This window comes from Panicum virgatum, chromosome 1N (assembly GCF_016808335.1).
Source record: "Panicum virgatum strain AP13 chromosome 1N, P.virgatum_v5, whole genome shotgun sequence".
NCBI classification, from domain to species: Eukaryota; Viridiplantae; Streptophyta; class Magnoliopsida; order Poales; family Poaceae; genus Panicum; species Panicum virgatum.
This window is the reverse complement of record NC_053145.1, coordinates 2,590,989-2,606,773: the sequence shown is the minus strand read 5'-3', so window position 1 is coordinate 2,606,773 and position 15,785 is coordinate 2,590,989. Positions and strand designations below refer to the sequence as shown.

Genomic DNA, 15,785 nt, shown 5'->3' with positions numbered 1-15,785 from the left:
AGGGACACATTCAGAGTCTTCATCAGTCTCTGTCAGTTGCTGCATACTCTGTACATGAAATGCAAGGAACCAATGGAAGCAAGCACATTACCCATTCCAATTTTAACCAATTAGCAAGCAAGCACACTACCCATTAAATTTCCAGCAGCAGCTTGTTTACCTGTCATTGTTCGCAATACGATAATGTACAACTACTAGTGGTACAAGGGATCTAGTGATCACCATGAGATGAACCATCCCAAACACACTGAATGAAGAATCACGGAGGCATTAGCTCCTGCGCGCTCTTCTGGCCAACGCGAACAGGAGGAAGATTACATATCCACTCACACCCACTGCAGTTGCCCTTGGTGTTCCAAGCTGTGGCGGATGTCGCCGTCAACGGCAATAATCTGCTTTCTCATCGCAAGACTGGCTGGTTTCGTGTTGAATTTCGGTTGGAACCTTCCAACTGGGCTAGTGTCGTTGTTGATCGAGCTTTCCGGGATAACCTCATCCAAGAACTCATCAGCCACGTCCCAGTCTTCATCAATCCTCAGCTTCCTTGTATACCACCGAAAGCCCTGGTTGAATAAATGCAGGACAGATAGCATGTTACAGTGCCTGTTTCTTCAAAGTTCGAAACACAAGCAATGCAATATGAGACAACTGAGAACACTGACGGGATTCAACATGCACAATAAAAACACAAATGTCCATGAAAAAGGGCACTTGTTTGGTAAGATCATTTTAGCTTGATGCAATCTATGCACATATAATAAAGTAGAAACAAAGGCACACTTTTCCATAGGTACTATGACCTAGAAAAAAAAAGAGTACTATGATGATCGCTTGCTTAAAAGAGAGTAGACATGACAAAAAAAATTGTTAGGTGAACAGATATTTGGATGCTCTTTGACATACATATCATTGTGCTACAGCCAACTCCTTTAACTTAAGATATCCCCTTCTCTTGAAAGCACATCAGTACCACCAAAAATTTTCACTCAGTTTGTAACATATACAGAAAGAGGAACAAGTATAATTAAAGTGTGATGTCGAATATAAATTTTGATAGTTTCATTTTCATGTCCAAAAACAGGAACCACAAGGTCTACTGAATGACAAATGCAAGTGTTGTAGGTAAAGATGGCAATTTGCCAGCTTTATGTCCTACAAGAATAGAACCATGCTTTGCAATTGCAAAAGGCTGGCAGTTGAGAAATACTAATTGATGTAACATTACTTTATCAAAACATATTAAGGAAATCCATTGTGAAGTTTGTACAAGGGATAGTTCTATAATTTAAAAATGCCACCAAGAACTGTTTACAGAACAACTGGCAGAAGACACAATGTGTCATTATGCCAAATCAAAGGGTCTGGCTCCACCAAACACCTCTCGTGGGATTCACAATTGTAAGCTTTGAATCATTAGTTAATGCAAATTTAAAAATCATAATGTCAAAGCCCACAAAAAAACAACCATCTCAAACCATCCTTCATGTAAACACACTACAAGTTAACAAAACTATACCTTAGCCAATAAATCATTGATAGCAACAAATGTATGACAAGCTGTTACATGAAAAGGTAATGTAGATAACCATAACTGACCTAACCAAATCAAAAGAATTAATTCAGGGAAAGAAGAACCAAGGTATACTGACCAAACCAAATTAATGACTAACTGAACCCAACAGAGCATAACAGCACCTCAACTATAAACATGCACAGTAGTAAAAGTAACTGGACCTCAACTATAAACACGCATAATAGCAAAAGTAAGTAACATCAAATACCCAAAAAATAAAGCAGCTAAACTCATTGTATATTTATACTTTAACAAGATATGTCCATTGCTAGGTAGCCTCAGTTTAGAGATAGCTGCAGTCTGGCCAGGGGTAATCAGATGAAACAAGGGAAATTACTGAGAGTACATAGCATCAAGATACACTTTGTCAATCAAATGAATTTCTAGAACAAAAACATAACCTCTTAGGCCCTCATATGTTCTGAACTACTGGTATTTAACATACTTATATTTTAAGCAAGCAATATGGCCTATATACCTTCTCATCCAACCCACATATAGCAGTATGTGTTACCTTACAGTGACAGAAGCATGGCCTCAAACTGCTGCATCAACTTTGAATGCAAGGGATAACACTGACTATAGATCTTAAGATCTAACGAAGGTGATCTACATTGGTCATTGCTTGCATTAGAGTCCCTCCCTCTTATCCCATCGTCCACAAATGCTATGAACAAAGTTCACAAATGAAACTCCACACCTCGAATGCACTGACTATTAAAACAAAGTGTAGTCTTCCCTTGGCATACAAGGGACTGTTGTAAAAATGCACCAATATGCTAAACTAATTGCCTAGGAAATAAAATGGTTCTCGCATAACTAAAAGATGTAACAAGAAAGAAACATTCTTTGATTTCAGCTCCTAGTCAAGTAATTTAGGTTGCAAGACAATCCAAGGGGAAAAAAACATCACGAAGCTAATAGCGCTACCCGCACCTGCCAAGTTCTACATTTGCACTGAATTGGACTGAGGAAAATATCAACAATTTCGCGACTACTCCAAAAACTCCCATCGCAATTCAGGGACGCATCCCAGCAAGGCCAAACAATTGAGCAATCAGACACTAGCAGAAGCGTCTGCGAAAAGCTCTTTCCGTGAACCAGATCCCGCTGACTCCACAACTACAACGGACGCCATCATCAGCCATGGGAAAGCAATCTCGAAGGCTACCTGCACGCCGCCGTCCCCCTGGGGGCAGGGCACCAGCACGGGCCCGGGGCCCTGCCGCTCGACGGGGACGGGAACCTGGACGCTGAACCCCCGCCTCGCGCCGTGGGCCGCCGCTGCAGCCGCAGCCGCGGCCGCCCTGTCCTGCGGGAGTTCCGCCGCGGCGGCGGCGTTGGAGGATGAGGAGTCGGGGTGGTCATCGTCACGGGAGATGCCGAAGAAGCCGGAGATCCGGCGGAGCAAGCCCATCGGCGGCGAGGCAGCGGTTGATCCGACGGCGGTGAGGGTGGGAATGTCAAAGGCCGCCGACGCGACGAGATAGGGGTGTGTGGTTTCGTCTTCTAGTTTTGGGTTTGCGTGGTGGGAAAAGAAGAGAAGCGAAACTGTAACAATTTTTATTTTATTTTATTACTACCTCGTCTTCTTCTACTGAATCCTTTTCTTCAAAAAAAATAATTTTTATTTGGTTAATTTTTTTACATGAAAAGTTGGAAAGGAGTTAGGAATGATATGAGAGGATATTTCAGTGTTTGGGAGTGGAGGGGTTGAGAGCTTTGAGATTGAAACTATGATGTTATGGATGAGCAAAGTACCAAGCTTTCAAAAACGGATGGTAATTATTGCTCAAGGGAATGAGCAGACTTGCAAGTGCATCGAGAATATGATGAGCTAGATCATTGTGGCTCTTGATGGTTGATTAGTGGTTGAGTGGGCTAGGGGTAAGTAAGTAGTGGTTAGGTTTAAGTTTGGAATTGTTTTTCTTGAGCGTGAACCGTTACTTCGAAAATCAGCGGCCTTCATAAAACTATAGATCGGATTAATATTGTTCACCCTTTTAGTGGTTCAACGTAAGTGAAGCGAGTTTTTGGGAGTTTTGGTACTCTTGGTCTTCTGGTTGAGTTTACAACTATTTTTATGTTGTAGTGGTCAAATTGTGTCGAAGACAAGTTGACCCATGCATATCACTATATGAGATATATTACAGGAATTTGATATCATTAAGTATATGAGAAATTCATTTATTTTTCAATTTTCATTGCCATTGTTGTGGCAAGAGGGTTTTTCTCTCTAAAACATAGTATAGACATGTGAGGATAAGGACCACTTCCCCTCCGAGAATAATAATAAAAAAAAGAGAGCAAGGAATCAAGAACAAATTAAAATAAGAACACATAGAAAACTCGAATTTATTCCCCGAATTATGCCACAAAGGACTTTCACCATGCAAGTCGCTTATTATTGTTCGTCCTCTCTACATGCATATATGCATCCCACACGCACATATCTAGATGTGCTTTACAACTGCTTGGTCAACAAGAACATAGGCAAGCTTCTCGACACACACACACACACACGATCTCGATACATGATCACACGCTATCATGTAGTATTATGGTAAGTGATGAAGTAGCAGGGACGATTTCAACAGTAGATGGTCGAGTCTGTTGGAGTAATGGGCTTGGCCCATTTATTCTAAAGCAATAAAAGAATTTAAAGCCCACTATTAATGCTAGGGAATCAATGTTTAATTCCGTACCGGGAATTGAGGAGGATCTCAACCGACTTAAAAGGTGGACTTCTTGTACACCACTTGTGAAGCCGGTAAGAGGAGGACGGTGAACCACACGCGCGCGCGCGCTCGCTCGCCTCGCTGAGCCGGGCCGGGCCGGGCCGGGCCGGGCCGGGGCGCGGCGTGATGGCTATTTTGCCGTTGACAGCAATTAATCGTGCGATTAAACGTGCAATTAAATCTGTAATTAATGGCCATAACCGCATCACCTAAATGACTCTGATGGTGTCCAGGTTCAACGAACCTGAGCACCTGAGTCACTATATAAGGAGTGCCATGCCCCTCATCCATCCTACACCAGAGCACTGAGGCAACTCGGCTCCTCTCTTCTCCCTCTCCAGTTGCAACAACTGAGTTCCCCAACGCTAATCTCTGCGCGCACAGAATTAGCGTGAGCAGGCCTCCGAAACCTTGCTCGCCTTGAGATCCTGCACGGGATAGGCGGGCAATCAGGTTTTTGGGTAACGCTTTAGCGTGACTGCTCAAAAATACTAAGGCTTTGCCCGATTGTACGACTACTTCCTGGTGGACGAGCCGAACAACTACGTCGACTACATTCTGGTGGCCGAACGACTACGTCGACTACATCTTGGTGACCGTTCGTGGGACTGCACTGCGAACATCTTCCTGCACCGATTTAGTTCGACTACTTCGACTGAGGCCAACCGAGTAGATGTCTACTCCAGTTGGTAACAGCGCAGCCAATGCCTCCGGCAACGGCCCCGCTTTAGGGTACTCCCTAAAACTTTGGTTATTTATATTGTTTATGCTTATATGTGTGATAAGTATAAACATATTCACATGTTTTATTTTACTCCTTAAAGTCATAGAAATATTGCTAGTTTATACATCTAATTTTGGAATTAAAATATACCGAAAATTGCCTAGATTTCTAACAATCCAAAAACCTGATGATGTTAATAGGCTTTCGGTATCTAGCTTTGCTGCATCAATCAAACCATCACCTTTTGATGGTTCAAATTACAAACGTTGGCAAGAGCGGCTTATACTGTGGTTAACACTATCGAGAGTGATCCATGTGAAAGAGGGTAAGCCTGAACAATTCTCTCCAGAGGAAGGGAGTGCGTTCGATGAGGCTGATATCCTCTTTCGAGGCTTGATCATTAGTGTTCTCGGTGATAACCTGGTGGATTCTTATATCCGGCTGCCAACTGGCAAAGCTTTGTGGGATGCTCTTGAGGCTCAATATGGAGTATCTGACGCCGGGAGTGAGTTGTATATCATGGAGCAGTTCCTTGAGTACAGGATGGTCGAAGACCGTTCTGTAGTGGAACAGGCTCATGAAATACATACTCTGGCAAAAGATCTCAAAAATTGCAGCAAAGAGTCCCCATGTGTGTTACCCAATAAGTTTGTGGCTGGAGGTATAATCTCTAAGCTGCCACCTTCTTGGAGGGACTTTGCTACTTCTCTAAAACATAAGAGACAGGAGTTCACAATAGATGGACTCATAGGGACTCTTGATGTTGAGGAGAAGGCGAGAGCAAAGGACATACGTGGGAAAGGAGTTGTTGGTGCTTCAAGTGCCAATCTTGTTCAGAAGAACAACTCCAACAAGAACAAGAAAAAGCCACCGCAGAACCAACCAAAGACTAAGAAGACAACCACTTTTAAGAAGAAGAAGAAGACGGGAGCTTGCTATGTGTGCGCTAGTACGGATCACTTTGCTGCAAAGTGTCCGAACCGCAAAGGCAACAACTCCGCCAACATGGTTATTAGCGAGCCTGGAGGAACTTCGGGGTACGGTAATTTATTACCTACTGTTCTTTCAGTCTTTGGTTCACCCGAGTGGTGGGTTGATACTGGTGCTAATATTCATGTTTGTGCTGATGCTTCTTTGTTCTCTTCTTACCAGACCGGCGGGACTTCCTCCTTGCTGATGGGGAACGGATCACATGCGCGTGTTCTTGGTGTTGGTACGGTAAATCTGAAGTTTACTTCGGGGAAGACCGTGCAGCTGAAGAACGTGCAGCATGTCCCCACCATCAAGAAGAATTTAGTCAGCGGCTCTCTACTGTGTAGAGATGGTTTCAAATTAGTCTTTGAGTCCAATAAATGTATCTTGTCTAAGTTTGGTACTTTTGTTGGAAAAGGTTATGAAAGCGGAGGTTTGTTCCGTCTTTCTTTGTCAGATGTTTGTAATAAAATTGCATACAATGTTATTAACGTTGATGAAACAAATGTTTGGCATTCGAGGCTTTGTCACGTTAATTTTGGTTGTATGATGCGCTTAGCTAATTTGAGCTTAATTCCAAAGTTCACTTTTGTCAAAAATTCTAAGTGTCATGTATGTGTTGAATCAAAACAAACTCGTAAGCCTCATAAGACCGCGGAGGCAAGGAGCTTGGCACCCTTAGAATTAATTCATTCCGATTTGTGCGAAATGAATGGAGTGTTGACAAAAGGTGGTAAAAAATATTTCATGACTTTGATTGATGATAGTACTAGATTTTGTTACATCTATTTGTTGAAGTCAAAAGATGAAGCTTTACACTACTTTAAAATCTATAAAGCTGAAGTAGAAAACCAACTTGAGAGAAAGATCAAAAGAGTTAGGTCAGATCGTGGTGGTGAGTATTTCTCAAATTTATTCACTTTATTCTGCGAGGAACATGGTATTATTCATGAGAGGACGCCTCCCTATTCACCTCAGTCAAATGGGGTTGCCGAAAGAAAGAACCGCACTCTAACGGATTTGGTTAACGCCATGTTAGATACAGCGGGACTTTCCAAGGAATGGTGGGGTGAGGCTATATTGACTGCATGTCATGTCCTAAACCGTGTTCCTACAAAGAATAAAGAGATAACTCCTTTCGAGGAATGGGAGAAGAAAAGGCCAACACTGTCATACTTACGTACATGGGGTTGTTTGGCAAAAGTGAGTGTGCCAATAACCAAGAAACGTAAGCTTGGACCTAAAACTGTGGATTGTATCTTTCTAGGTTATGCTATTCACAGCGTTGGATATAGATTTTTAATAGTGAAATCTGGAGTACCTGACATGCATGTTGGTACTATAATGGAGTCCAGAGATGCTACATTTTTTGAAAATATTTTTCCCATGAGAGATGAAACAAGTTCATCTAGGCAAGAGTTCATCAAGGATGATGGCTCTGCTGAGCCGATAGAACACAATGAACATACACTTGTAGAAAATCCTGAGGAGGATAACAATGATGCTCCGAGAAAGAGCAAGAGACAAAGGACTGTAAAGTCTTTTGGTGATGATTTCATTGTATACCTCATAGATGATACACCCAGAACCATTGAAGAGGCATATTCATCTCCTGATGCTGACTATTGGAAGGAAGCAGTAAGGAGTGAGATGGATTCTATTATGTCTAATGGAACCTGGGAGGTCGTTGAACGTCCTTATGGATGTAAACCGGTTGGATGCAAGTGGGTGTTCAAGAAAAAGCTTAGGCCAGATGGTACTATTGAAAAGGACAAGGCTAGGCTTGTGGCCAAGGGTTATACACAAAAAGAAGGAGAAGATTTCTTTGACACTTATTCACCAGTTGCCCGATTGACCACAATTCGAGTGTTACTTTCCTTGGCAGCCTCTTATGGTCTTCTCGTTCATCAGATGGACGTTAAGACGGCTTTCCTCAATGGAGAGTTAGAAGAGGAGATCTATATGGATCAGCCGGATGGGTTTGTATCAAAGGGTCAAGAAGGAATGGTTTGTAAGTTGTTAAAATCTTTATATGGTCTCAAGCAAGCGCCTAAGCAGTGGCATGAAAAGTTTGATAGAACTTTGACCTCTGCCGGCTTTGTTGTGAACGAAGCTGACAGATGTGTGTACTATCGCTATGGTGGGGCTGAAGGAGTGATTTTGTGCTTGTATGTGGATGACATACTGATCTTTGGCACTAGCCTTAATGTGATTAAGGAAGTCAAAGAGTTTTTATCTCAAAATTTTGAGATGAAGGATCTGGGAGAAGCTGATGTTATCCTTAATATAAAGCTGGTAAAAGAGATCAATGGTGGGGTGATTCTTACACAGTCTCACTATGTGGAGAATGTGTTAAGTCGCTTTGGTTATAGCGACTATAAACTTGTCTCAACACCATATGATGCCAGTTTAATTCTTAGAAAGAACAAAAGGATAATGCGAGATCAGCTGAGATATTCTCAGATCATTGGTTCATTAATGTATTTAGCGAGCGCTACAAGACCTGATATCTCGTTTGCTGTAAGCAAACTGAGCCGGTTTGTTTCAAACCCGGGAGATGATCATTGGAAGGGTCTTGAAAGAGTAATGCGCTATCTGAAGGGGACAATGAACTATGGAATTCACTACACCGGGTACCCAAGGGTACTAGAAGGGTATAGTGATTCAAATTGGATTTCTGATGCTGATGAGATAAAGGCCACAAGTGGTTATGTGTTTACACTTGGTGGTGGAGCTGTTTCCTGGAAGTCTTGCAAGCAGACCATCTTAACGAGGTCAACTATGGAAGCAGAACTCACAGCATTAGATACCGCCACTGTTGAGGCTGAGTGGCTTCGTGAGCTCCTTATGGACTTGCCGATAGTTGAAAAACCGTTACCGGCAATCCTAATGAACTGTGACAATCAAACGGTAATTGTCAAGGTGAATAGTTCAAAGGATAACATGAAGTCATCTAGACATGTGAAAAGGCGGTTGAAATCTGTCAGAAAATTGAGAAACTCCGGAGTTATAGCCCTAGACTATGTTCAGACGGCTAAAAATCTGGCAGATCAGTTTACAAAGGGTCTTTCACGAAATGTGATAGACAATGCATCTATGGAATTGGGCTTGAGACCCACGTGAGTCATTCTATAGTGGAAACCTGTCCTATGTGATCGGAGATCCCGTGAATTAGGATGGTGAAACAAAACTAAAGTCTGACTGTGAGAAGAGAACCTTTGTGAAAAGGGCTCATTCCGTGTATAAGGTGCATTTCTCTTCTAATCTGTATGGCAGGTTGGTCTATACCTTAATGTGTGCCAGGTGGTTTCTTTTAAACAAATGAGTTGTTTTCTTGAAACAAAAGATGTTGTCCTACAGAACATCTGAAAGGAACACACCTATATGAGTTTGACCACTGGTCATGGTCTATGAGAATTGGGTATTCTCTAGAAACTCATGAAGGGCCTGGAGTATGACTTATAAGCTCCAAACCGCGGGGATGCTTTTGCAGCCTAGTACCAGTGTAGGGCTCTGGTCAAACTTGTTTGCACAAAACTGGCAATTCAAGGCATAGTCCATTGCACAGTTGTGAATAAGTGTAGCCTTTGTCCTAGATGGAAGTTCAACTTAACAGTCTCTGTCGAATACTGGTATATCAAAGAGAGAATGAGGGTATTTCTAGTGTGGCTTGAATTTCTTGGTGGGGATTGTTGGAGTAATGGGCTTGGCCCATTTATTCTAAAGCAATAAAAGAATTTAAAGCCCACTATTAATGCTAGGGAATCAATGTTTAATTCCGTACCGGGAATTGAGGAGGATCTCAACCGACTTAAAAGGTGGACTTCTTGTACACCACTTGTGAAGCCGGTAAGAGGAGGACGGTGAACCACACGCGCGCGCGCGCTCGCTCGCCTCGCTGAGCCGGGCCGGGCCGGGCCGTGGCCGTGGCCGAGGCCGAGGCCGAGGCCGAGGCGAGGCGAGGCGCGGCGCGGCGCGGCGCGGCCGGCCGGACGGGCGGGGCGGCGCGGCGCGGCGCGGCGCGGCGTGGCGCGGTGTGATGTGATGGCTATTTTGCCATTGACAGCAATTAATCGTGCGATTAAACATGCAATTAAATCTGTAATTAATGGCCATAACCGCATCACCTAAATGACTCTGATGGTGTCCAGGTTCAACGAACCTGAGCACCTGAGTCACTATATAAGGAGTGCCATGCCCCTCATCCATCCTACACCAGAGCACTGAGGCAACTCGGCTCCTCTCTTCTCCCTCTCCAGTTGCAACAACTGAGTTCCCCAACGCTAATCTCTGCGCGCACAGAATTAGCGTGAGCAGGCCTCCGAAACCTTGCTCGCCTTGAGATCCTGCACGGGATAGGCGGGCAATCAGGTTTTTGGGTAACGCTTTAGCGTGACTGCTCAAAAATACTAAGGCTTTGCCCGATTGTACGACTACTTCCTGGTGGACGAGCCGAACAACTACGTCGACTACATTCTGGTGGCCGAACGACTACGTCGACTACATCTTGGTGACCGTTCGTGGGACTGCACTGCGAACATCTTCCTGCACCGATTTAGTTCGACTACTTCGACTGAGGCCAACCGAGTAGATGTCTACTCCAGTTGGTAACAGCGCAGCCAATGCCTCCGGCAACGGCCCCGCTTTAGGGTACTCCCTAAAACTTTGGTTATTTATATTGTTTATGCTTATATGTGTGATAAGTATAAACATATTCACATGTTTTATTTTACTCCTTAAAGTCATAGAAATATTGCTAGTTTATACATCTAATTTTGGAATTAAAATATACCGAAAATTGCCTAGATTTCTAACAGAGTCATCACTTATCAGTCGTGGAGCTAGCTAGTTGGCGATGGGGATGAGGCGGCCGTAGGCCTTGCGTTCGCTGTCCTTGGGCACGGTGACGGTGAGCACGCCGTTCTCGAGCGTGGCCTGGACGGTGTCGGTGTTGGCGTTGGGCGGCAGCCGCACGGTGCGCACGAAGCGCTCGGAGCTCCGCTCGACGCGGTGCCACCGGTCGCCCTTGTCCTCGGCGGCGCGCTGCCGCTGCCCGCTGATCTTGAGCACCTTCTCCTCCTCCACCTCCACCTTCACCTCGTCGCGCCGCTCCCCGGGGAGGTCCGCCATGACCACGTGCGCCGTCGGCGCCTCCTTCCAATCCATGCTCGCCGTCGCGAACGGCGGCAGCCCCAGCGCCGGCGCTGCGAACGCCGTCAGCGAGATGGCCTCCACGAACGGCTCCATGACGTCGATGCTCACCGGCTCGACGGCCTCCACGAACGGCTCCATGACGTCGATGCTCACCGGCTCGACGACCTCCGCGCCGACGCCGGTGCGCCCGCTGTCACGACCCCTGCCGGACAGTCCGGATGAAGGATGAAGGCCCGGACGGTCCGCCGCTCCTCTGCTTCGGCGGGCGATGCACGCGTCGCGCGAGTCCACGCGTCGGCCATCCTCGTTCCCCGTGCCGCGTGTCAAGCGTCGCCGCCGACGAACCTCGTTCCTCGCATCCTTATCCGCGCCGAGTCCACTCACTCGCCCTCTCCGTCTCCATTTCGACCGGCCCCAAACCCTAGCTCCCGTCCCCCTCCACCTTTGACGTCGGCCCGAGCTCCTTGCCGCCGCCGATTCCCCGCCCTTAGTGGGCCTCCCTCCAATTCCTCGCGCAGGGAGCATCTCCTCCCTCTCCTCGACCCGTTCCCCTCCTCATCCGGCCTTTTCATTCGCCGTGCAGGGCCGCCGGCGAGCTCCTTCGCCCGCCACCGCTCGTCGCCGTCGCGCCGCCCCCTCGTCGCCGTTCCCTGCCCGCGCCACCGCTGGTGAGCCTCGCCACTGTCGCCTCCACCCGTGCGCGCACCCTTTGCCCCACTCCGGCTTCGCCTCGCTGCGCCGCCGCCACTCGCAGTCGCCGCGCGCGCACGCGCGACGCGCGACGCCGTGGCCGCGCCCCGCCGCGGGTCAAGGCCCCTGGTTGGCCTTGACTCGGGCTGGTGGGCCGCTGGCCCGTATGCCCCGCCTGTCAGCCTCAGGGCTGGCTGGCCGTGGGGTGGATCTAGCGTTTAGGGTTTCTTGATTTGTGCTGCAATGTTGAAAAATACGTAGAAAATTTTACAAACCTCGGAAAAATACGAAACTTGTTTCGTTGGGTTCGTATCTCTGAGGTACACTTAGGAAAAATAATGTTTCGTATGTTACTTTGCTGTAAATTTATCTATAGTTTTATTTTGCAAAAGTGAGCTTAATACTTAGTTATTTGAGTATTGCTCTAAAAATTTCAAACTAAATTTTGTTAGACTCCTAGTGAGGTGTAGTTTTCAGTGGTGCAACTTTTTCACATGCTTCCTTGCTGTTTATCACAGTTTTAGCTTGTTTTCTTATGCTTTGTCTGAAAATGATTTAATATAGAACTTTTTGATGGAAAGTGAGAAAATAGTAAAACTAGTTTTGTTAGCTTTTTTTTTCATGCCTAGTATCTAAGATAATTTTCTTAGATTTGTTTAGCTAAGTTTGCATGCCTTTTCCAATTTATCTTGTTTTGAATAGCTAAAAACTAATATATTTATGATTAATTATAGGAAAATGCTTTTGCCGCAAATTCAATTTTCATGAGTTACTTGTAATGTTCTTTGCTTGCTCAATTTAATTTGTCATTTATGCTTGTTGATTAGTTTATTTCTTAATTCTTGCATCGCATTCATGCATTATAGTGACCGAACCGTCGGAGGTCGAACCCGTGGAGCCCACCGAGTCCGTTGAGCCCGAGCCGGGAGTCCAGTTCGTGGTCGAGCCTGAAGCTAATCAAGGTAAGCAGCTAAGCATATTCCTTGCACCTATCTAATCTAATTTAGTTTAGTTATCTCACTTGGGTATAGTGGGTTATTTATATATTATGTATGTATTGCATTCTCTCACCTACTTTGATGCATTGTCCATCCTTGAATTGTTTAACCCTGCCCTTGCCATATGTTAGCTAGTTAAAGGCTTAATCTGACTAGATGCTTAGCCCTGATTAGAGTACTCATATTGATTATTAGGAAGAATAGTTTGGAGTATTACACTTATCGGTTACCCATGATGGCGCTGGTTCGGTTGGGTGGTAAGGGTTTGATAGTATCGAGATTTGAGCGGAATGGTAGGGCCTAGATAATGAAATCACATGGGAATAGTCCGCTTGGATCGATTAAGTACCGTCTGTGGATGACATCGACCTTGAGCACTTTTTCGTGCTACCACATATCTAATATAATGGTACGGATGAGCCTACTACCTTCTTTGACTTGATCATTGAGGCCCGGTCCCAGATTCGTGGCTAAGGGCTATGCAGGGAGGCTTAAAGGTGTCCCCGGGTGGACCTATGTGTAGGAAAGTTTAGAGATGTCCCCGGAGAAACTAAGTCTCCACGCGCAAGCTGGGCGTACCCTCAATGTTTGAGCCTTGTTGGGAACGGTTGACAGGAGTACCCCTTGCCCGATGTGATCGGTTGGGTGAGCCGCATGGTCCTCGCGTCGTGTGGGTAAAGTAGTACACCCTTGCAAGATTATAAACAATTCGAATTGCCGCGCTCTCGGATATGAGCAAGCTCTTGGTTCGCCAAATTCCTCTTAGAGAGTTCGGTATTGTTGGTTTTGGACTCATGTCTTGTTAATGATCTATTGAATGTTATGTTATTCTTTTAATCAACTAAAATTATTTGGGGGTTTCGGGCAACACTAACTAATTTTGCTAGGAGATATTCTAGGAAGCTCATGCTTATGTAATAATTACTTACCTTTAAAAGCTTTTACTTGAGCCTTGCATGATCCTTGTTTATTTAATCGCGTAAGTCTTGCGGAGTACCTTTGTACTCAGGTTGCTTCTAAACCTAATTGCAGGTGAGCCGGAAGTGGTGTTCGGCCACTTCTACCCCGCTGATCCAAATGTGGGGGAAGAGTAGGTCGTTGCGGCTATGGTGATGTCCTTGAGCAAGGCATCATCATCGTAGTATGTTTTTATCGTAATCGAACTCCGTGAGAACATGTAAATATAATAATCTTTAAGTTTCTTTATAATATGGCTTCCGTGAGCCCAAGGCTTGTAATGGAGATTAGTTTGAACCTTCCTATATTGAACTTGTAATATTAAGTTGTGAACTCTGGTAATGTAAAACTGCTCTTTGTGGATTTTTGGCGATGTATTCGATTGTAAACGGTATGTGTATATGCTGATCCTGGACGTATGTTAGAGCACATACCGGGACTACCGGATTTGTGGTCGTTTTAGGTGAATTGTGTTGATTAAGTGCCTCTAAGATGTGGATTAACACGTGGCATGTCGAGAGACAGACACGTGTTAACTCTCATCTTAATAGATTAATTAATAATTTTCACTTAAACCGAGTGTAAATTGCGCGTTTCTCACACCCGCCGCCCTGCTTCTGGCCCTGCTGCTTGCGTCCCTGCAGCATGCTGGTGATCATCGACATGCCGCCCGGCTACTACTGACTGCTTATGGCTTAGATCTTTTGTGTGTTCACTTAATTACTTCTTGATGACGCTTAGCTAGCTGCCATACCCCTTGTCCTATTTATAGGCGAGCGAAGGAATACTTGGTTGGTTGGTGACTTGACTTGTGTATATGCCATCGTGCACATATGCATACATGATCTTCTAGGAGCTTGTATGCCTCTTGTGTGATGACGATGAAAGATTCTCGCGAAAGCCTACCTTGCGATCCCTTTTTTAAGCACCATCCTTAGGTTTTTGAGTGAGTTGCTTGGTTGTTTCAAATTAAATATCCAAGAAGGTTTACTTGCCAAATCAATTTTTATCCATTTATCTACAAACTTATGGTCATATGCATACTTGCTGGCCCCACTAATGTTGTCGGTACTCTGTAGCAGGGATACCTACTCCTACTGCAGGAATGCAGGACTCGTGTAGTTATCCGCAACTGCGCGCCAAGGAGCTGAGCAGCCGGACTCCTGCTGTCCGGGCTCCACCTCACCAGACCAACGGCCCCGGACCCGCCCCTGCTCGGGGAAGGGTCCGGTGTCGCCACCTGTCCCCCGAGGAGGGATGCTCAGCACCAGCGGCCGGAGGCACGGACCTCCCCTGGTGGCTCCGGGACCTCCACGTGTCTCCCGGATCCCCTAAGCGCACGCGCTAGCACTCCGCCCAGGAGGGGTCCGAGCTGCCACGTGCCCCACTACCGCTAGCGCGGGCGCAGGCGCGAGTCTTCCGCCGGAAGACTCGCCCACCCTCTGCATTTAATGCGGGAGGCTGAAGCGTGCTCTGCCACCACAGAGCACGGGGCAGCCTTTGCCAGACTCCACTATTGGTCGCATATTACCAAGGTGTACAGTGCAGCCGCAGGCGCCGCGCACGCGGTGTACGTTAGTCTGCCGCATTAAATGGATACGACGGCACGACCCTTTCCATCATGCCGCCTACGCTGCAAGCTACGCAGCATGAATAGCATGCGTGGCGCAGCCTACCCGGCTAGCTGCAAGCGCCGCACCAACATGACAGGGCAAGACCACGCCGGTCAGAGGATCTGCGCCGGTCAGTACATCCATGCGGACGAGGCAGCGAAATCCTGGAATAAGATCTTCCTCAGGCGTAGCACCATAATAGCGCTAGGCGCTATGTTATTTAAATACATCCACGTTGGGCCCACCTGTCGGGGTCCCAACAGCTATGTACGTGCCTCCCTTTGACTATGAAAGGGGAGCACACGCTAGTCTCAGGACAAGTTGACGCAGACTCTCTCCCTCACACTTTCAGCTTACCAGCTAGAA

At 46.0% G+C, this 15,785-nt stretch overlaps 2 protein-coding genes and 1 long non-coding RNA gene across 3 annotated transcripts; 1 reads left to right on the top strand and 2 right to left on the bottom strand.

The window, feature by feature from the left end:
- Nucleotides 1-64: 64 nt before the first annotated feature.
- Nucleotides 65-3,318, bottom strand: LOC120654535. The gene is made up of 2 exons (XM_039932095.1): nt 2,745-3,318; nt 65-563 (listed from the first exon to the last, which is right to left on the bottom strand). The coding sequence occupies exons 1-2, from the start codon at nt 2,988-2,990 to the stop codon at nt 327-329; spliced, it is 483 nt and encodes a 160-aa protein (XP_039788029.1). The 5' UTR covers nt 2,991-3,318; the 3' UTR covers nt 65-326.
- A 646-nt stretch (nt 3,319-3,964) lies between these two features.
- Nucleotides 3,965-14,750, bottom strand: LOC120654534 (18.9 kDa heat shock protein-like). Its single transcript, XM_039932094.1, has 3 exons — nt 14,410-14,750; nt 10,829-11,348; nt 3,965-4,184 (listed from the first exon to the last, which is right to left on the bottom strand). The coding sequence occupies exons 1-2, from the start codon at nt 14,469-14,471 to the stop codon at nt 10,853-10,855; spliced, it is 558 nt and encodes a 185-aa protein (XP_039788028.1). The 5' UTR covers nt 14,472-14,750; the 3' UTR covers nt 3,965-4,184; nt 10,829-10,852.
- Nucleotides 11,410-14,155, top strand: LOC120654536. The gene is made up of 3 exons (XR_005667098.1): nt 11,410-11,829; nt 12,718-12,813; nt 13,882-14,155. It is a non-coding gene; the product is annotated as an uncharacterized LOC120654536 (long non-coding RNA).
- Nucleotides 14,751-15,785: the final 1,035 nt, after the last annotated feature.

Excerpts from the sequence above, each read along its gene's own strand:
- LOC120654535 (XM_039932095.1), bottom strand. The coding sequence starts at position 2,990 with ATGGGCTTGCTCCGCCGGATCTCCGGCTTCTTCGGCATCTCCCGTGAC. Across the intron at positions 564-2,744 it reads AGGGGGACGGCGGCGTGCAG|GGCTTTCGGTGGTATACAAG; the intron begins GTAGCCTTCGAG and ends TTATTCAACCAG.
- LOC120654534 (XM_039932094.1), bottom strand. The coding sequence starts at position 14,471 with ATGTCGATGATCACCAGCATGCTGCAGGGACGCAAGCAGCAGGGCCAG. Across the intron at positions 11,349-14,409 it reads GGCCAGAAGCAGGGCGGCGG|GCGCACCGGCGTCGGCGCGG; the intron begins GTGTGAGAAACG and ends TCGTGACAGCGG.